Here is a 23,093-nt window from a genome sequence, read left to right on the forward strand (position 1 = left end):
ATCAAAATCCGATTTTCGCGTTATACGTCCGTAGACTTACTGCTGAACCACGGAGGGGGGGAAGCTATACATATAGGCTTTTGGTGTTTTTTGTTACTTAGCACAAGGGCTATCTGTGCTCCGCCCACCACGTGTATCAAATCCCAGTTCCTAGCGGTAAAATTTTTCAGATGTGCCACTAAGGGCTTATAGATAGGACGGCAAAACATTTTACTAATAAACAGACAGCACTTTAAAAAGCCTATGTTTGAGTTTAGTAAATCATATGCATGTATGTTTTCAGTGGTTTAAACATTTCTATTCTCTGGTTGATATTTCAAACCGACTGAAGTGATTAACTTGCCCCGAAACAACTGTTGCTATGGGGCATAATGTACACATACATATATATACACATACATATTTATTCATCTTCTACATTTTTCAATCTTGTTAGAAATGAGCATGTAACATAATTTTTTGGGTACAGTTTATGATTACTAATTTTTAGCTGACACACTTAGAATTCACGGTAAGACTGTGGAGTCTAGATATCAGTCTTTGTCATGGTTAGTAGACTGTACGATTATCCGGGTCTAATTATTAATGACTTAATGTGTTTATTAGTAATTAATTACAACGCTAAAATGAGGCGTTTCGATTCTCCGAGGTGATGAGGTGGTTAGTGCGCTTGACTCTCAATTATAAGGTCGAGGGTTCGAATTCCCGTCTCCCCAAACATGCTCGCCCTTTCAGCCGTGAGAATGGTATAATGTGACGGTCGATCCCACTTCTTGCTAGTAAAAGAGTAATCCAAAAGTTGACGGTGGGTGGTGGTGATTACCTGCCTTTCCTCTATTCCTTTTACTGCTAAATTAGGGACGGCTAGCACAGATATCTCTCGCGTAGCTTTGCGGGAAATTCAAAACCAATCCAATTAGGAAATAAACGAACGATTTGAAAGGAGCATTTGCTTGTTATGGTATTAACTTGCAAAGTAGATTAGAAACTGAAGAAGATATACCAAGCAAATTAAATGATTAGAAGTTTAATCTCTGACTGAGGAAGAATAAAACTGTTGCAATGAAAGTTCACTTAAATATTGGATTATTTATGACAGGCTTAAAATCGATATTTATTTCCACTACTTAGCAAAGTATTAAAAATAGGGCCGCATTCGTCTTCTTCTATTATTTGGTTATATTTACCTGTTTCGAGACAATTCATAACATAGTGAAGCCTACTTAGGTTTGTTTACCTAGTTCAACTGTGATTAGTTTCAGATAACAGATATCCCTCGTCCAATGGCACAGCGGGTATGTCTGCCGACTTATACTGCTAGAAACCGGGTTTCGATAACGGCGGTGGGCAGAAGAAATAGCTTTTTGTTTAACTTTGTGTTTGCTAACAAACAGCGACAGATAAATAATAAACTACAGGGTACAAAAACCTAGTAGTAGTTTAACACTGTACAGTATAGGCTAAGCCTAATCATCAGATGCTCGACTAGGTGACAGCTTTAAAGAGATTAACACGAAGGTTCCTCTTGGGTGAACGTTAGAATCATAGATCGATATCTTCCTTCCAGAAGTCGAATTGGAAAATAAGTTAAAATTCCTGAAGAACAGACCACTGTTGGAGAAGTAGTCTTGTCCGTAGCGACTTTTAACTAAAGTTGTTGTTCACATGCAAAGCAGTCATATTTATGTCTGTTTGTTTGTTTAACATTAAGCACAAAGCTACATAATAGGCTATCTATGTTCTGCCCACAGCGGGTATTGAAACCCGGTTCCCAGCGTTGTAAGTCAGCAGACATCCCGCTGTGCTACAAGGAGGGGGTACACTTATCAATCCTTTTAAATATGTAGTGAACACGAAATCACTTTTTTAGAAACATTTTTATATGTGTGGTCTGTTTCTTCTTTCAAGTTCATGATATAACTCAACTTTGAAGTGCTGGAAATTATATGTAGTTTTACACGTTCGTATAAAAGGACAAAAACGAGCGATACGGTTTATAAATCCTTGGGTTTTTGCGTGTTTTTAAATGACTAAGGTTGTATTTTATCTTGCGCAATACTTCGACCTTCGTATTATACGTATTCGTGTGTACAGTATAACCAAGCGTTTCAAGTGTTCGTCTTACTTTTCAGCTTGGCAGCTCACCTGATCAATATCGAACGACTCACCATCTCACGTCAGTTTCGTACTGCGTCACGGTTTTGGGTTTTCCCGTTCTGTCATTTCGCTGTTATCATGTATTTCTGTGACACCCAAATTGTATTCAGTAAATTATTCCCTATCTCTTTAATGGTCACGCTTTTCAACAATTTTGAAGCATTATGGAAAGATCTAAAGACACGAGAAATTTATTTTACAAAAATTTATACGTACACCATCTGACTACTTCGTGCGTATTAATCATGTAGGCGCTATTTTAGATCGTAATATCTTATTAATTAAACTGAACCTCGAACAGAAAATATTATCCTTCATTTACTTTGATATTCCAATTCGAACGGTGCACAGTTTTTGTTTCCTTCTCTAATTTCTAATTAATGAACTGCGGAGATACATCATTGTTCCCTGTTTCTTTTCACACTTTTATTAAATGTGTTTATATTACATTCTATTCAGTATATTATTTTAATATTTTTGTTATTATGTGGTAAACATAGATGAATTAACATTTACTCGCATTTAGTGCTTTTAATTGTTAGTAGAATGAAAAGTTGGCAAATGTTTGTGTACACACGTTTAGATTGTAAAGCCATCGATTAAAGAACTAAGTTATAAATAGCATCAAATATGATACTTTGGTTATAAAATATTCACCACTCGATTATTACATCTTTTTTTGAAAAAAAATAATTTTTTTTTTCGCTACATTTTTCGATATGACATTAATAGTTCACGTCTGCTGCTGGACTTGAAAGCGATTGCAGCGCCACTGCGGCAAAAATAAAAGATGTGTACAGGTGATTGTTTTTAAAAGTATATACATGGCACGTGTATCGAGGTATTACTCACCATAATATCACGTACACCCTCGACCTCAGTCAAAACTGTATGTGTTTGTTGGCCGTTCTAGCTTTTTTGTTGGTTCACATATTGTTTCATAAAATTACAAAATGCAAATTGATGTCACGTAACGCAAGATTTTCTGCTTTAACCGGATGCAATGTATGATTATGAATTATTTCGTGAGTTTAACAGTATATCACATATTATTAAACTCGTGGAATAATATCTAAGTTCAAAAAACAACAAAAACACGAACTTGCATCAGATACTAGAACTCATGATATGGCTTGGAAACAACTTGGATGGGTTGGAAATCGTTCGAAACGAAAAGAAAAGAAGGGGTTGCTATGGTCACAACACAACAGAAAACTGAACATGTAATATTTGTTATCTGGTGAGGACATGTGGTAATCTTCGAAACTGTAAATCCCTCTTTCCGAGTGAAATCGACAAATTATTGAATTGAATTAGTATGCAAGAATTGATCATATATTTGAGAATACTGAACTCGGTGTTGTTATCACATCTGTTGTGTAAGTTATCGATCCAGCATAGCCAAGTGGTTAAGGCACTCGACTTCTCATATAAGGGTCGCAGGTTCGAATTCCCATCACACCAAACGTGCTCGCTGGAGGTGGTGATGACTGGTTGTCCTATCTCTAGTCTTACACAAGAAAATTAGGGTCGGCTGGCACAGATAACTCTCGTGTAGCTTTGCGAGAAATTCAAAACAAACAAACTGTACTTTATATAGAAAGGGAGAAATTAGAGCCTATACAGTAGGGTTGATATTTTATATAGATGATGGAATTGGTGCCGTCACATGAGTGTTAGTATTTTATGCAGATTATGGAAACACCGACATCACATTAGGGTTAGTAGTTTATATAAATTATGAAATTAGCACCATCATATTAGGGTTAGTATTTTATGTAGATTATGGAATTGGCACCATCACATTACGGTTAGTATTTGATATGCTGATTAACTCTAGGCTAGTTTCATTGTGTTTTTAGCTTTATTTCAGAATGTTTGCGTAAAGCTACATAGGAGTTACTTGTCCTAATTTTCACTTGATAGGTTATAGGGAAGGCAGTTAGTCAATAGCACCCGCCGCCAACAGTGGAAAATTACTATCATTACTGTAGCACGCCAAAGACTCCAAAACATGTACTGATTTTTTTACGATAGGAGACACAAACCACAAATCCTCAGATTCAAAGTCCGAGCAAACTAACCACTTGTATATGTTTGGCCTTTCTTTATTACAGACTTAGGCCTGTCTATACATTCTGGGTCTTCTATTATAGACAGGCCTAAGTTTGTTCATTACAAAATTAAGCCTGTTTAGAATACAAGATTTATAATGTTATAAATCGACTTTTGTATTCCACTGTGATACGGAGTAACTGACATGCGAAGATATGGAACATTAGTTTAAACATTAAAATATATTTCCTTTACCTGTAAAAGCGCTAATAAATGTTTTTTATTAATTTATTAATTCTAGAAATTTTCGTTTAATAGAAATTATCATAAGTTTCTTCTTTTTATTTATAGCAACTTTTAAAAATTCACAAAATATTGAACGTGCTTTCTCAGAAAACAAGTGTAAGCTACAAAGTATACTAGTTTTTTATATGAGCATGAGTGTAGTGGCAGAGTTGTAGTTTTTTTTTGTTTCTTTTTAAGTACCCGACGGCACATCACGTGATTAAGTTTATACAATCTTCATGGCAAGCTTTGACAGACATGCCTGTGGCAGACACTGATAACACGTTCACGAGAAAAGCGCTCTCAATCATTTTCTTCAAAGTAAACAATACCAAACACCATCAAACAGAAAATTGCCCAGAAAAGAAGAACTTTATCAAACCGCATGCACTGCTGTCAAATTTTCGAAAAAAATGAATCAGTCACTGTTGAGTTGATTTCCCATCAGTAAATGAAATACCTGGAAGAACTCTTGTTTTCTGTTTCTTTATTTGAAAGCAGATATCTCAAGTTGATATTTAAACATACATTTAAGTTGGAATAATTTTCCGGGAGAACTTAGTTCTCGTTTTAACAGATTGGAATAAGGTACAGAAATATTAATACAAAGTTTTAAGGTTAGTTGTTTTTTTTACAGATAACCGCAGTTTATAACTGTTTTTTTTTTTATACAGCTGTGCTTTAATAATACCGGTTTCTTGTACGGTTCGAAATAATATTAGGCTTTATATTACATTTTGTTTTCAATTAGGCCTAATGGTGCGTTTTCCCTTTTTTTGTACAAACACATTATTCATGGACACTTCCAGTTATCAGTATTCGAAGTTATAATCACAAACCACACCTATGGTAATTTAAATTTTGAGATTCAAAATTTGGTCTGAGACATTTATTCCAATATTGCAACTTCGATTGTTCTATTATTTGCCGAAATAACCCAAGTTAATTTTCTAAGTTTTATAATCGGACTTCTAAAATCGTTATATTATTTCCCGTAAGTTTAAACGAAGAGGGTGCTTATGCAATATCTTTTGAAACTACGACGTTAATCTAAACATTGAACATTAAAAAGTATTTCTACTGAAATAGAGTAACTGTCATAATGTTACATATTGAACGTTGTGTAATTGTTTATATGTTGTCACCATATTTTTATGAGAAAAATGAATGAAATGTTATAAAATTGAGTGGATCGTTCTAAATACGTTTTGATTTTAGTAGTAATAGTAATATGCTTAAAAGTATAACTTATCTAGTTTAGTTTCTATGTTTAATTAGTTTAAATAACGTATTTCTCGCCATCGAAGACGCACCCCCATTTTGATTAGCTAATTTTGAAGAAGAAAAAAAAGATAAACATAAGAATAAGATAGTAACACTTCCACCAATCTTACCAAGATGTTTCGTGAATTGTTTAGTGACTTACGGTACGAAAATACTCTTGGCTACTTCTGGTTTTTGTGAGCCACATGCTGATTACATCTACCTTTGAAAGTGTGTACATTATATTAAGACTAGAATATCTGTACTACTATGTAATAACGTTATTTTAAGCCTATTCTCTGAGTGCCTTTTTTGTAGAAGCCGTAAATAATATGGACTTTGTTCACAAATTTGATTCAGCTGAACTTTTACAGAGAAGAGGTCTGTGTTTGAAATCGTAACACAACAACAGAACAGAATGGTCTGAACGGAATCAAAACAAACTTACGATATCTTGCAAATGGCTGCCGTTACCGGGTAGTGTTTCCGCAATTTTACTTTTCGTACGTTCTTATAATGATGCCTTAACATCAAGATCGTTTGAGATGAGTAAAAATGTCATTATTTGATGGAAAACAAATAAATTAGACCATTGACTGGTTTATCTTATCCTACTGCGGAATTGTCAATGCATTTTGTAATGATCTTGTTTATTTATTTGTTATTTAATACTAAGTAACTTATACATTTCATTTTGGGTCATATAGAGGAGCTTGTATTACTGTCTAGTATCGGAACACTTCGTCTAGGCTTAGGTTTAGACCTATGAGCAATGTAACCTATGGCCTGGAAGACACAGGGTAAATATTTGAGACTTACTTTCGGGGAAAAATAGCGTTTTCGACCCCGGGAAATACGGTAATTGTAATATAGATTTATCTCTTTTAACATTTATGAAAAAAGAAAAAAACACACTCCCTCAGTGTCTTGGCATGTAATTATTATTATTAGTTTGTTTTTTTGTAATTTCGCGTAAAACTACACGAGGGCTATCTGCGCTTTGTTTTGTTTTGAATTTCGCGAAAACCTACACGAGAACTATCTGCGCTAGCCGTCCCTAATTTAGCAGACTAGAGGGAAGGCAGCTATTCATCATCACCCACCGCCAACTCTTGGGCTACTATTTTACTGACAAATAGTGGGATTGACTGGAACATTATAACGCCCCCACGGCTAAGAGGTCGAGCATGTTTGGTATGACGGGGATACGAACCCGCGACCCCCGGATTACGAGTCAAGTGCTTTAACCACCTGGCCATGCCGGGCCTATTATTATTGTTTTTCAGTTATGTCTTGAGAGGTTTTATTTTCTAATTTCCTCATTATATTCAACTTACTGTTTTTGGAATTCAACAAACCTCTTTCAGTGTAATCTAGTAATTTCAAATATCTTATATTTAATCTCCCACTGCAGACTTTAACCAAGATGGTCGTTCCGATAACATATCTTTCATGATCAAAAGAATAAAAGTCTACACCGTAGATGATCTCAGAGATCCTCATTATCGCTTTCCGGGAAACTATGGGGTGGAAAAATTTTTGGAACTATTTTCTGAAGAGGATTATGATGCTTTTTGTCTGGCCTACATGTTTACTTACCGAGATTTTGAGGGAGGAACTTTAGGCCTAGCCTGGACCGGTGATTTGAAAAACGCTGGTGGAGTATGTGAGAAAACCGGGGTAAGTTAAATTTTGTGAATAACATAAAGTTTATTTGGAAAAGTTTAAATGAAAAGAAAAACAACTTTTATCTTTTCTTGTCACATAATAACTCTAAATAAGTAGTCAATAAAAATGTTAACGCAATGATATCTTTAAGAGATAATACTGTTCGAAACTTTAAGTTATGAAATAGTTTATATATTTTAGAAAATCATTTTCGATAACATTTAAAAGTTATTGTTACATATTGAAATATTTTCAAAGCCAAATTAATTTGTAAAACAAAACTTCATTGTTTTTAAGGCCTAATTTATTTCCTTTGGTAACTTCAATCTGAACAGTACTGAATGTGACACTTAAGACAAATAAAACCTAGGCGAGTAGCATAAGGTTCCAACATAGTCCGCCTTTCGGTTCCCAGCGATAATAATCAAGGGTTCGATTCCCCACAGTGGACTCAATAGATAGCCTGATGTGGCTTTGCTATAAGAAAACGTACACACACAGCGATAGTTCTGAGGGATTATAATATATAGCAAACAAAAAGAGACATAACAGTTGTTAATTTAGAACTACTTACCAGCTGAAGGATTACCATGAATATAACCGTCACCTATATGGTTACTCTTAACGAAATGGCGGTATTGACTGTCACATTTTTAATGCTTTTACAGTTAAAGGTGCAAGCAGTGATGTATTTAGGTGGAGGCTAGAGGGGGCTCAGCCCCAGGGTCTGTGGTCTCAATGGAGGCCAAATGATAATTTTATTTTATGTAAAATTACACGGTATGTAGGGCCAACAAAAATTATTAGTCTCTGGGCCCCACACAACCTTAACTTCTCCACTTGGTGAGAGGCATATTAGGGGCATGTTGCGGCTCAAACCTTAGACCTTTGCCTGACAATCCGTTACACTGACCACTAGACTAGGGCAATATTTATCTCGACAGAAATCATTTTATATAAGATCAGTGGCTGAAAAATCATGTCATTAATGTAGCTCTTACACTCCATCTTGGTTTTATTAAAATGTATGTGATTTTAGCTTTGCTTTTATCAAATGCATCTGAAATTATTTTTTTTTATTTCCTCTACAAAAATTATATTTTCGTAAATCTTCATACGAATTTTTTGTCTCTTCAATATACTTGTAGTAAATTTTAATTTGTTTTTTTAATTTCAACAATCGGTAACGCATACTGAAAGTATTCAATTCTCTGTAACCTATGCGACTGACGTTTAATTTTCTAGAGATTCTGTGAAAAGAAATCTCCCAACAAGCATTACTAATCCGTCTTTGATTGTCTTGAAATTATATTTCATCTACTATTTCTAATTTAAATAAACCACACTTTCTTAACTGCAGTATTCACTCAAACCAGATGCTGTACCACGATTTTCTCTTGTTAGTAATTGCTTTCACCAGCTTCGATGTTCTTATGTTGTGTGCATCAGATTATCTAGTTGGGTCGGGCTATATTTTATAAAAATATGAGCACATCATTTGCTGTGAAGGTACAGACCATTTGAGTTTTGTTTCTGGTTTCAAAGTATTTTGAACATTTACGTTAGGCTTAGCTTGAACATTTGCATTAGGCTTAGCTTGAACATTTGCATTAGGCTTAGCTTGTTATCGTTGACCATCGTCATCTAGTTTTAGTCTCTTCTATTTCCATAATAAATTAAACATAATGGACTCATTAAACAGTAGCCTATAATTTGGTTAATTTGTTTTCTTCCTCTGTTTATTATGATAGACTGAAAAACGAATTGAGCACTTAAATTTATACTGTCTAGTAAAATTGTGTCATATAAGAAGAGATTAAGTTGGAAGATTTGCGTAGTTTATGAATTATTGATAATAACGAGTTAAATGAACATTCTCTTTCGGGATTGTAAAGATGAGAAGTTGTGAATTTTCAAAACTGAATCATATTAACGAGTGTTTTTCAACATTTTGTTTTCAGGTAAGAGAACATTAATAAAATGAGCTTACGTGTTACCATTTTAATAATTTCAGTTCTGTATATTAATATATTCGTGTATCTATGTTAACGATCTCGGTTGCTTTCTTACTTATTTGACAGCATTATCGTGGAAGCCTTAAAAGTCTAAACACTGGAATCGTCACCCTCCTAAACTATGGAAAACACGTCCCGCCGGTTGTTTCTCATGTAACTTTAGCCCATGAAATAGGCCATAACTTTGGATCTCCTGTAAGTAGAACCTTTATAACAATAGTGAAAAAAAAATTGTTTTAATTTATTTTATCTGGTCTCACCAGATATAGTAATTCACATCGCTATTGATATATATATATACAATTGCTGACGTGACCGCACAACACACGGAGAAAACATGGGGATCCAATCGGGGGGGGGGGCGCTGGAATTAAATGCTAAATATGGTGACAATCGGTCCAGAGACTCGACAGTTATAAGGACACTGACGCAGAATTTTGTTAAATGGTGGTTTAGAGATATATATATGTATACACATTGTTGTGTATACAACTCAGTTGTCTTAGGATGAATATAAGTGAAGTAGGTGTCGCTGAGGTAACTTTGAACAGTTATTATAAAGCAAAATGAGTTTACACTTCACTATTCAGCAACAATGACTGTAAACAGTTTGTTACTAAAAGTGCAAGATATGTATACAGTACTGTGCAAAAGTGTTAGGACAAGAGAATATTTTTTGGGCTTCCACTAGAAAAAATAACTCTCTTAGCCACTGTGGCTAAACAAAGTAATTTTCTTTTAGCCACAGTGACAGTTGTTTAGCCACAATTTTAGGTCTACAAAAACTGTGTGGTGCGTGACTTTTAATATGCATCAATTCCATTCAGTAAAAAATAGTTGTAATTATGTGAAAATCTACAAGACATTAAGTTTTGTACTATTTTTTATTCCTCAGCAATCTTCCCCGCCAAAAAAAAAACAAAAACAAAATAAACATAATAAAGAGGAAAATAAAGATACATTTCTCAAAATAACAGAGAAACAAAAAAATGACTTAAAACTAGAATACGGTAGCATGACTAGTAAGTAGATAAATCCAATGGTAGCTCTTCAGCCAAATCATTCTCAACAGAAGATGTAGTAGAGGTTGACACCTGAGGTTCCGAAGCACATTTCTTCAACAGGGAATGGTACCCACGTCTGTCTTTGTGAGTGACCCAGTATATGAATGCAGAGTTGAAATTAAAATGATCTAAAGAATTGGACTCCATGGATAAGTTCAGTAACATTTCTGTCTTGGCCACAGACAGACTGCTCATGGTATCTGTTTTGATGCTGTTGTATGCTTATTCCCTGCTCCAGTCAACAGATGTAACTGGAATTATTAATCCAACTTCTGTAAGCTGAGACAGAGTTGGAAAAGTTTGACGGGTCTGGTGGATGTATTCCTTGTGGAAGCTCTTCATGTTTCTGTTTTTGTGAGCATCCTGTTCCATTATGTTCCTTAGTAGCAGCCATTAAGTCAGTGCCTCATCCTCACTGACGAAAGGAGAGAAGTGCTGGATGAGTTTCTTCAGATCATCCTCATCATATACTGCTCTGCTGTGACATGGGTTAAATATTGAAAAAATTGACATGATGTTAGTGTCTGGGAATGCTACTTGTAGTCTTGTGACCACCTCTTCAACAAATGACTCAGCTTCAACAAATGACTGATCTGTACTTTTCACGTTGTTTATCAATATCTTTGATGTCATGGCCTCTGTAAGAAGTGTAACCACTGGCATCAGGAGTTTGTGGGAGTTCCTTTAGTGCAGTCTGTGTGTAAGATGTGTACCAGTGACTGAATTGACAGAATTGACCCATCAATAATTGCTTTAGCCTGATCATAAGATAAATCAGCTCTCTGTAGAGATCTTGACAAAAGTCCAAGAATGCCAACAGCGTCATCCAAAAAAATGTGTCATCATGACAAAGCTGTAACATGACATTTGCTGGACTAGACCACGTAGCAAGGCTCGGCCTGTAGTACCACGTTACATTGCTACGACCTGCAGGCAGCTTATCACAGATGCAATACAGTTGACTAGTGCTTGGACAGAATCATTAAAAGAGAGCCATCGTGTGAAGAACACTTGCTTGATTTTGTTTCTTTGATCTCTTTCAGAACCCGACACAACTTGGGAGAATATTTCAGGCTTTTTGCGAACTGGCTCAAAACTGAAATGGACTTCACAAGGTATGGCACCTAGTTTGCTGTCTTTTCAGCTGCAAACTGTAATCTGTGTGCCAAACAATGACTTGTTATTATCCAGGGGCATTCCTCCTTAAATTTTGTAACAACACCTGTTTTTATTCCCACCATGACATTTGCACCATCAGTTGCAAGTCCAACCAAGTCAACATCAAACAATCCTCAATCTGCCATGACTGAGCGCATTGTGTTGTAGATAGGATCAGCCTTAGTGTTGGTCAGTTCACGCACAGCAAGGAATCGACTTATAACCTCACCTAATGATGAAAGATACCTGATATAAATTATCAGTATAGAGGTGTTTCCTGCATCAGTTGCTTCATCTGCTTCAAGAGCAAAAAATGGAAAGGCGATGCCCTAAAGTCTGCCTGCATTTCATCGTGAACTACATGATTTAGGGCACTGTACATATCATCCAGAGACTGGCTGTGGGTGTATACGAAGCTCTCTGTTCCACTTTGTGACTGAGTCTGTAGTTTCTTTAGAGAGGTCACTCTTTGTTAAAAATATATGAGAACTTGTGTTTTGAAATAAGACCACCAATTAAAGTAATAAACAAAGATATTTGGAAGAGTTGGCTAGCTACTTAATGCTTGATAGATATTTTCAAAATGTTTCACTTTTAGAAAATTGTCAAATTGCCTTTTGTTTTAAGAAAATACTATAGAAAACAGAAAGTATCTTATTAATACTCGAATGAAGAATATTCTTACATTGAATACTTGTAGTGAAAGGAGGGAATGAAACTTCACGATGGCTTCCTTTGTTTGTACAAGTAATGTGGTCATCTGTGTCTGAATGTCACCTTTACATCCCACATACACATTCACAGCAGCAGTTGACATGTCCTTCTTCAAAACTTGTGATGCTACTGGACTTCAATGATCTTCTGACCGTGCATGCTTCAAAAGTCATCTTTTTTTAGGCTTAGTAACAGTGGTAGCATAAATATTTGTCTTCGTGTTGTCCCTGCATAATTTGCAATGAAATGTATTTTGTTGGGAAACATGTTCCAGCCAAAGAAACTGTGAAAACCAAGTTTCTTTAACAACTCTGTGAAAATCGTGGGTAAATTCTTTTTCACACCGACAGTCTGATCACTGCTTGAAGCTTCAGTTTCTTCAGAGCTGTCTTCTCTTTTGGAATTGGATTTCTCACCATCAGTTGATGTTGTTGCTTCGACCTTCTTTTGAAAAAAACTTGATATATCTAAATGTTTAGACGTCTTTTTATCTGTTCTAGGAGTTGCAATGATCTCAATTCAAACACATGTCAAATGAAACTTGGAATTTCCACTTTGATACAGACCATATGTTGGTTTGACGAAAGTCAGGATTTCTCTGATTACTGTTTGTGTATCACAGGCAAAATCAAACATGTAGCATAAGAAATGAAAATAAAAGAAATCATTAGCGCAGCTGAGTAATAATTTTTTTTAAATTTAATTTGTTAGTTGTCATATCCCTAAAATCATAAAAATACATATATAAAGAAAATATAGATTACAGTCAGTGGTAGTTTTTAAAGACGTTTCTTGTTTCTTCATCTCGCTGAGGGGCGCCTCTGGTCATTTGTCATTATTAATGACTTGGATGGCGATAAAAAACCATGAAAGCTGTTCAAAACCGAAACTTGAGCAGAATAAATAAAGGAAAATCATTCAAGACTGAAAAATTATTATCTTTCGCCACTGTGGCGAAACCAACACTAGATTTTTTAGCCACAGGCTGTTTCTTTTCGCCAATGGCGATGTGGCTAATGGCTAGCGGAAGCATGGATTTTATTATTTAATTATCATGCGACGACCCCCCAAAAAAACGTAAAGAGTTGTCAATAGAGCAGATCCGGCATGGTCAGAGGGTTAAGGCACTCGACTTGCAATCTGAGGGTCGCGGGTTCGAATCCCCGTAAAACAAAACATGTTCACCCTTTCAGCCGTGGGGACATTATACTATTACGGTCAATCCCACTATTCGTTGTTAAAAGAGTAGCCCAAGAATTGGCGGTGGGTGCTGATGACTAGTTGCCTTTCCTCGAGTCTTACGCTGCTAAATTAGGGAAAGCTAGCGCAGATAGCTCTCGACTAGCTTTGTGCTAAATTCAAAACAAACAAACAAACCAATAGAGCAGAAAGTTCGCGTTATGTTGGTTAGACTCTGTGACAAATTGCTGGAGGCTTGAAATGCTCCCCAAACATTGCCAAGTACACCCTAGATCATGAAACCGAGATAAATTTGAAAGTATGAAAGGAAGAGGCAGAACACCTAACGTAATGATACTGATGTTAAGTATCTTTGTTTATGTAGTCTTCAGGAGAGAAGGAAAATTGTCACTGATCTCAAGTACGAGATAAACAACCGTGACAGAAAAGTGTCCAGATCTGCAGTATCAATAAGATTCCATGAGTTTGAAATATGTGGACGTTTGTAAAACCTTTCTTTCGTTCTTCAGATATTGTAAAGAGACCAAAACGTTTTTAAAAAGTACAAAAACTGAACTGTTGATGATTCGAAAAAAGTGTTAAAGACGGGCGATTCCGAGTTTGAAATATTTGGTTCAAAGCGTAGTCTGTACGTCCAGAGTAAGAAAGGCGTAAGATACCAAAATACAAAGCACCTATCACGAAGTACTGAGGAGGTATTGTGATGGTTTGGGATTTTTTTTTCTGCTGAGGCCACAGCAAATATTTGCAAAATAGGTGGAATAAATAACCATCCAGTACTAATTTGTCATGGTACAGCCAGTGGTTGGCGTATATGATTGGTAAATGATTCTACTACCAGGATAGAAGAAAAACTGCCACTGATCTCACGTACCCTATGCAGAAATTCCTTAACTATTATTATTGTAGTTTCAGTGGTATCTCGACTGACAATATTGTAGTTTCAGTGGTATCTCGACTGACAATATTGTTGTTTCAAGGTATCTTAACAATCATTATTCTAGTTTCAAGGGTATTTGTACTAATATTATTATGGTTTCAATGATACGCCGACTAAAAATTTTCGTTTTACCTCCATATTTGTATGGCAGGAAGGATTACAAAATAAAACATGAAACAAAGAAAGTAATCCGATAACTCGGTAGTTATCGGAAGGTAGCTATTATGTCTACTGAGGTGTCTTACAAATGAACAGATTGGCCAATCTTATCATATCATTATCACAGAAACAGTTTTGCGATTAGCTCACTCTGAAATACTCGGAAGTCTCTATGATTCTGGTGGACATTGTGGTATCATCATGAGAAGAGAACTACGAACATGTAGGTTTAACTTCTATTGATGGATTTGTAGTTAATGCTCTAAGTTGAAACACGACAGTGCATTTTTATCCCCCTTAAAACAAAGTCTGCTTCAAACAACAGCTGCGTTTAATTTCGTAACAAAGTGTCTATCTATCCATCTACCTGTCTCTCTTTTTGAAATATAGTGACTCATGAGTCAAAAGCAAAAGAAAAAACAACACACAAAACAACTGACGTAGACACCACGCGTACCAGAGACAAAGATAACAAACTAAACACGTCTGGACGGGATGGAAAGACATCCGACCCATGTAGGTGTGGACACGTTTGGATTATGAAAAAAATATCAAATGAAAAGACCAAAACAGGAAGATTAGATTTCCGTCTAGACACAGTTAGTCCTTGAAATCAAAATAACTCCTTCATCTTATCATATTACCAACCGTGATATGAATTTTAACTGTGGTAGTCGAATGTATATTGAAGGCTGAAAGTAATAAAAATGTTATACCTTTCAATGACGGATGTACGGTTTTATGATGAGTAAGGGTTTGTAATATTTTTCATCGTATCATTTTGATAACATAAAGATATCATTTTAGAAGCTGATGAGAAATCTTTACGTTTTTGATGAAAGTCCCTGACGCTCATATTGTTTCACTGTTTGATTTAAATTTTGTGCAAAGCTACACTGGAGCTATCTGCGCTGGCCGTCCCTAATTTAGCAGTGTGAGACTAGAGGGAAGGCAGCTAATCATCACCACCCACCGCCAACTCTTGGGCTACTCTTTTACCAACGAATAGTGAGATTGACCGTCACATTATAGCGCCCACACTGCTGAAAGGGCGAGCATGTTTGGTGTGACGGGGATTCGAACCTGCGACCCTCAGATTACGAGTCGAGTGCCTTAACCACCTGGCGTATTTAATGGGAATAAATTACCAATACAATACTTTAGAACTTTTATCTATTTCTTTTTTCAGCTAAAGAATCAGTTACAAATTTTTTTAAAGAGTCTTCAAGTAGTTTTTTTATGGAATTAAGGACAAAGCTATGCAGTGGGTTGTTTGTGTTTTGCCCACTACGAGTATCGAAGCCCAGTTTTTAAGAATGCGAGTCCACAGATATGTTGTTGGGGGGGGGGGCTCTTTAAGTAGAGAATTATGTGTGATTCGAAATCATCCAAGACAGAGGTAATCTTCAGAGGTCTGCAATAACAGAACTAGAATTCTGTTATTGGCAGTGGCACAGTTTGTCCGCGGACAAACAACGTTAGAAACCTGGTTTCGTTACACAGGAGGAATAGAACACAGATATCATCCGCGTAACTTTGTGCTTAACTTTAAGATAAACAAGTAAGAAGAATAATTATTTGTTAAATTCCGAAAAAGCGCGAAATTAATTGTCTAAAATTTTAATTTTAGTGAAATTAGATCGAATGTAATCCTGATGTGTACCAAAATCAATAAGTATGTTACAGTATCAGCTTTTAGAACAATAGATGATTGGAATAAAATAATGGTTTTGAAACCGCAGAAGTTGTCTAATTTATAAGGTTAGAAATTATTATGTAATGGACTAGCTGAATGTTATAGTACCATTGAAACATTGTTTGCACTAATTTCTTTGAGCTAAAATCTATTTGTTCATGAAACATTCTATCCGTTCTTCTTCTAAATAACTCGTTTTTCGTTCATTCAACAGCATGACCCAGAAAATAACGATCTTTGTACTCCTGGTGGTAATTATGGGAACTATATAATGTTTGCTAGGGCAACCGCCGGAGACAAGAAAAATAACAACAAATTTTCACCATGTAGCCTTACGAGCATGAATGCAGTGTTAAATACAAAAGCAAGAACCATGAGAGGGTGCTTTACAGGTACATTTTGTTACTATAGATCACCATAACTTTCTATTAAATGGTTTCTTATGACATAGTACGAGAACTTTAAGTAATGTTTGTCATATTGTCAGTAAATGAATGGAAGCGAACATGTATCTTATATTGAAACTTATAATCGAACGTATGCAATAATAAAATTAAATATCCAAGAAACTTCTCTTTTTTTCTTTTTGCTTTTGAAGGACAGATGTCGCTCTTTACGTCCAGTTTTAAATAATTAAATTGTCGATATTGCCAATGAAGCGTCACACCTCAGTTACAAAACTATTAAGACTCAAATGTTGTGGTGGTTGTGATGTAATATAACATTGTTTATTTATTTTAGTGTAAATAAAAACTTTGTATAATCAATATATATATATATATATGTTTACTGTTTACCAAATGTATCAGTTACGTGAAAAATGTATACGTAATTGAAATAATATCACATACTGATTATATTTGAAAACTGACCTCACTACACATTGACTTTCTGACATCACTACATATTGACTTTCTGACGTCACTACATATTGACTTTCTGACATCACTACATATTGGCTTTCTGACGTTACTACATATTGACTTTCTGACATCACTACATATTGACTTTCTGACGTCACTACATATTGACTTTCTGACGTCACTATATATTGACTTTCTGACGGTGAAAGTCAAGAATTGTTGTTTAGTCCAGAAACAGAAGTATAAAAATAAAATCGCACGAGGAGATTAAAATATATAATAAAGGTTATTTCTAAATGTTTGAAAAATACAGCGTTAAAAGTGATACATTTTATAGTTTAGTGCGTTAAAAAAACCATTGATAAAAAAACGAATTTATATCGTGCTCTTTCAGTAGTGTCGAATTTAGTAAATAATAAATATAGTTAAGGTTGTATTTTTAATTCGAAACTCTCATTAGAACCTCAGCTCGCCATCTGTGGTAACGGTGTGGTAGAAACGAATGAAGAATGTGACTGTGGGTGGGAGGAAGAATGCCAGGAGCCATGCTGTTTCCCCATGAGGGTTAACCATCCTCACGGGCAACCCCCTTGTCATCTTCGTCCTAATGTAATGTGCAGGTAAATAAATTCTACTGACGTTTAGAATGTTAAAACGAATTAACCACAAGAATGAGTTATGGGATTTTTTTTTTAATCATTAATAAAAACTAATTCGAGAGAACGGACGATTAGCTGGGAATGAGTCCTCACAAACAAACGATGACAGAGGATTTGCTCTCAACTGTGCACAATTCAGAATTCAGTAATTTGTGCATATGATTAATTATGATAAAGAAAGAGAGAGAAATATTAGTTATAGGCTCGTATTTCTTGGGTGAACTAGTCATAGGGTATTAGATCAATTAGTAAACTCTAACGCCATCTTTCGGCATAATTGTAAATATTTTATTTTAAACAATTGTCATAATTACGCGCAACTAGATCGTTCTAAGACAGCGGGCCTGTCGCCAAGTGTATTGTTTTCGACACTTCGTTGATTCAGTTTTAAAAAGTTTTATGCTCTAGGTTTTAATGATTAGGTATGTTTTAAATTGTTACCATAAATTGTTTTTTGTTGTATATGTATTTTAAAAATTCCTTTTATTTTCTCTGTAAAACATTTAAGAGATATTTAGTACAACTTTCGTGAGATGCTTAGCATATATATTCATGTATTTTAGAGTGTATGACGTAGTTCTTCTGTTTAAGTTATTTTGAGGGTATGTAAATAGTTTTTGTTTATTTAGCCCTAGTCAAGGTCCTTGTTGTACTCACGACTGTTACTTGAAGATTGGAAAAAAGTGTCGTAATGACAACGGCTGTAGAAGCGCCAGTTTTTGTGAATATCCTTTTGCCATAAGTGTTATTACGATCTGTATATTCTGTAAAATGTTTTACTTTAGCCAACAATTCTCAATATGTATTCCAGATATCACTGGTGGCTCAAGAGCTAACTTTTCCCGGGTGTGGCTTAGTACAAAGCTGCGGTTTGAGAGTCCACTTTTAATTGAGGGCATGTAAAAACAGTTATAAACAAATCTGATTTTGCATCAAAAGAACCGGACAAAGGCCTTGTATTATCGAAGTCTCTCATTTGATCGTCTAGCCTACGTATGCATAAGTTTTCATTAAGGCTGTAAATATTTCGTTTCGTACGTGGTAATCATTCGGGCATGCATGCAACAAGTACCAAAGTTTTACACTAGTTTTATTATCCTCTGAAATGATTGGTTTTTGTATATATTATTACAACCTTACTTTTTGAATGACTGGCTTTTGGCTTTTGTATATATCATTACAACCTTATTTCTTTGAATGACTGGTTTTTGTATATATTATTACAACCTTATTTCTTTGAATGACTGGTTTTTGTATATATTATTACAACCTTATTTCTTTGAATGACTAGTTTTTGTATATATTATTACAACCTTATTTCTTTGAATGACTAGTTTTTATATATATTATTACAATCTTATTTCTTTGAATGACTAGTTTTTGTATATATTATTACAACCTTATTTCTTTGAATGACTAGTTTTTGTATATATTATTACAACCGTATTTCTTTGAATGACTAGTTTTTATATATATTATTACAACCTTATTTCTTTGAATGACTGGTTTTTATATATATTATTACAATCTTATTTCTTTGAATGACTGGTTTTTGTATATATTATTACAACCTTATTTTTTTGAATGATTGATTTTGTATATATTATTACAACCTTATTTCTTTGAATGACTGGTTTTTGTATATATTATGACAACTTATATATATATATACATATAGACGTTAGCATCTTTATATCTGAATACAGATTATTTATACTAACTTCTTATGGAAGAATGCTACTTACTTAGATCAAAACTAAATATCGATCCGGAAGTGATTAGAGCCAATAGAATATACTTTCCTCAAGTTTTTACTCATAAACGTTATAATGAATTACACTATCTAACAAATTTTTTACTTTTTCTTGTTCCTGGGCAGAAAGTGTTATTTCCCAATTGCTTATGCCTAAAGTAAATGGAAAAGACATATTTTTCTCTTCAAACTTTGCTTTTGTGACCTGGGTAATGAAATTTTCAAATTTATCCATTTTCCAGAACATTCCAGGTAGATTTAGTGCTGATTAGCTGATAGAGAATTTTCTCGAACTTACAAGAATTTTCAAGAATTTTTTTAGAATGTTGTAGAACTATTCCTCTGGCTCATTCGGGCACCTCAAAGAGGAATACAGCATCAAGACCTTGCTAGAAGTCTTGAAGTATGATAAGTATGGCTGGGAGGTCATCAGAGACTTCAAAATGGTGGCATTCCTGGTGAGTCTCCAAGGAGGCTTTACCAAGTTTCCTTGTTATCTTTGCCTTTGGAACAGCAGGGACATCGCAGCGCACTACAACAGGAAGAACTGGCCACAACGGACCGAGTTCTCTATAAGGAGGCACAATGTGAACTATGAGCCACTAGTTGACCTGCAGAAGGTGTTGTTCCCACTATTGCACATAAAACTTGGTCTTCCGAAACAATTTGTCACAGCTCTTGATGAGGAGTCTGCAGCCTTCAAATACCTTTGTGACTTCTTCCCTAAGTTGTCTGAGGCAAAGTTCAAAGCTGGTATCTTCGTTGGACCACAAATAAAGATCCTGAATGCACAAAATCCCCCAAGAAGCTTAGTAGGAAGGGATAAAAGCTTGGGACAGCTTTGTTGCAGTGGTTTAGGGCTTCTTGGGAAATCACAAGGCCGAAAATTATGTGGAACTGGTTGAGGCTCTGGTGAAGAACTACGGCAAAATGGGCTGTAGGATGTCCCTGAAAGTCCATATCCTTGACGCCTATCTTGATAAATTCAAGGAGAACATGGGAGCATACTCAGAGGAGCAAAGCGAGCACTTCCATCAAGATATACTGGACTTTGAACGCCGCTGCCATGGAGCGTATAACGAAAACATGATGGGAGACTATGTTTGGGAGCTAATACGTGAAAGTTATTTGCATTACAGTCGCAAATCTCGAAAAACTACTCACTTCTAAACATTTTTGTATAACTTTAATATAAATACATGTAAATCTTGATTCATACGTTGTTTTATTCAAACCTTATGTAAAATGAAAATGTACAAATTTGCCCGTTTTTACATAGATAGAAAATAGGTTAATTTCTAGATTTCATTATCCAGATCACAAAATCAAAGTTTGAAGGGAATAATGGTCATTTTCTGTACTTTTACAACATAAGCAATTAAGAAAAATAACACATACTATCCAGGAACAAAATTTTTGTTACATAGTATTATTAACGATATTTTTGGCTGTCAACTCAATTTTATCTCACGAGCTTTTCAAACAGTTTTCATTTTTAAAAGTAGCTATGACTGTTTTTCTTGCTCAGATACGTTGTGTGGGCGTCTGACACTGTTAAAAAAGGAACGGCTAGAGCAGATAGCTCAAGCGTACTGGATCTGATGCAGGAGAAATGCTTTGGAAACGGTGTACTTTTTGTACAGTCGTCAGTATATGTATTTATGCGAATTACTATAGAAGTACAGTGGAGCGCCGTTAAGCCGCGGTGTTTGGGGGGGTCAACCTGCTTAACCGCGGCTTAAGTGGTCTGCGGCTTAAACCTTTGTGACTGAAAAGCCGAAGTCGCCAACAGCTCCGCCGAGGAGCCTCATCCGGGCCATTGCGTGATAATTATATCGGATTATCGAATTAAAAATAATACTTTAATTATTGATCACTTTTTTCACGGATTTACCGCGGATTAACTTTAATGTATGGAGAGGTGTGATTCGGTAACAATGGCGGCCTCCATAAAGCTGACATAGAGAGCGGATAAGGTAGATTAACGGTCGATTTCTATTGTAATATATTTTATTTATTTTCCAAATTAAAGCAATTCCTTTTTAAATATCCCCTTGAAGTTATAAAGCCAGGATTAAATTCGTAAGCCGCGTTTTTACACGTTCTTAAATTAGCGGTGAGCCGCGATAATCCTCGCTCACATCGCTCACAAGACTTGCTATAGCGGCTTAAGCGATTTCGCGGTTTACTGGTCCGCGGTTTAATGGCGCTCCACTGTAATTGTTATATATGTTGACTAAGGTCTATAGGTTGTATAATACGAATACAGTAGGTGAATAGATAAACGTAAGGTCACTGCAATAGTGTTATTAAAACTTAACCATAACTTACTGGAGTGAGTGCAAAATGTCCTCCTTCCACTAACAAACCCAACAAAACCATTTGCAACAAAGAATTCGTCTGTTATCTTGGGGTAAGTTAAGTAACGGTATGTGATGAATTTGAATTAAATATATTAAGCTCTTATGTTTATACATTTAGTTGTTGTTGTTTTTTAAAATCATGTTGAGCTTTGCTGCACAGATTTTATAAATTTCAGCTACGACAAGACAAAATCACCGTCAGAAAGTGGCGGCAACCATTTCTTCAGTACATTTGTGTGCAAATCAGACATCAGATGATGCGTCACATGACCTGAAACGCTTGTAATTGATCATCTGGCCTTTATGAATGCTCGGTGGAGATGGCCGCATATTTGTGTGATTCATAACGTTTCACACTAGAATGATGGTTTACTTGCCATGAAGAAAGACTTAAATACTGGAGGGTATATTTTTATCACTTTTTTTGACGAAGCTGTCTCCATAATATCTTCAATGGCTAGACCAGATGCAGCACGTTTCCACTCAGAAGCATTCTCGACGTGCTCGATAGGATTCATGAAAACTGCTTCATTTGGTTAATATCTTCTTCCAAAGGGTCCCTCTCTGGTACAACAGTAAGTCTACGTATTTATAACGCTAAAATCAGAGATTCGGTTCTCCTCGGTGGACTCAGCAGATAACCCTACGTGACCTTGCTATATGAAAACACACACACTCTTTCAAAAGTGGTCGAACAGTTTTGTGCTGTGGGTGTTGACATTGCAAGGACCAATTACGTTGCCACAGGCGTAGTTCACAGGTAATCGATGTGGTACATCTACTAGTTATTTTTCTTACCAGCACTAAATTTTTGGTCGAACCACACGCGCGTGACATTATTGCAGGAAAATAGTGTTTGATTAGGTTTAAAGTTATTTCCAAATTATCATATACGTGCATTATGTGGCTTTAGGGCGAAGCGCAACTCGTCTGTAAAAATAACAGTGCTATCTTTATATGTGCTTTTGGTTCACTGAGCTTATGCTTGGTATCAGTGCAAGCGAACGTGATGTGCTGCGAACAGAATATACCTTACTGAGTATTTATTTGACGTGCTGGCCGATGTTGTTAAGTCTTTTTC

General features: G+C 35.5%; 1 protein-coding gene across 1 annotated transcript in view; it reads left to right on the forward strand.

Moving 5' to 3' along the window:
- The window catches only part of LOC143231877 (disintegrin and metalloproteinase domain-containing protein 10-like), a 155,313-nt gene that overhangs the window by 124,828 nt on the left and 7,392 nt on the right, over positions 1-23,093 (forward strand). Inside the window, exons 5-10 of the mRNA XM_076466649.1 lie at positions 7,175-7,440; positions 9,510-9,638; positions 16,589-16,766; positions 17,698-17,857; positions 18,526-18,621; positions 21,981-22,062. Of these exons, the coding sequence (XP_076322764.1) occupies positions 7,175-7,440; positions 9,510-9,638; positions 16,589-16,766; positions 17,698-17,857; positions 18,526-18,621; positions 21,981-22,062 (911 nt within the window). The remainder of the gene's footprint in view (positions 1-7,174; positions 7,441-9,509; positions 9,639-16,588; positions 16,767-17,697; positions 17,858-18,525; positions 18,622-21,980; positions 22,063-23,093) is intronic.

The sequence above is a fragment of the Tachypleus tridentatus genome, chromosome 11 (assembly GCF_004210375.1).
Source record: "Tachypleus tridentatus isolate NWPU-2018 chromosome 11, ASM421037v1, whole genome shotgun sequence".
Taxonomy (NCBI): Eukaryota; Metazoa; Arthropoda; class Merostomata; order Xiphosura; family Limulidae; genus Tachypleus; species Tachypleus tridentatus.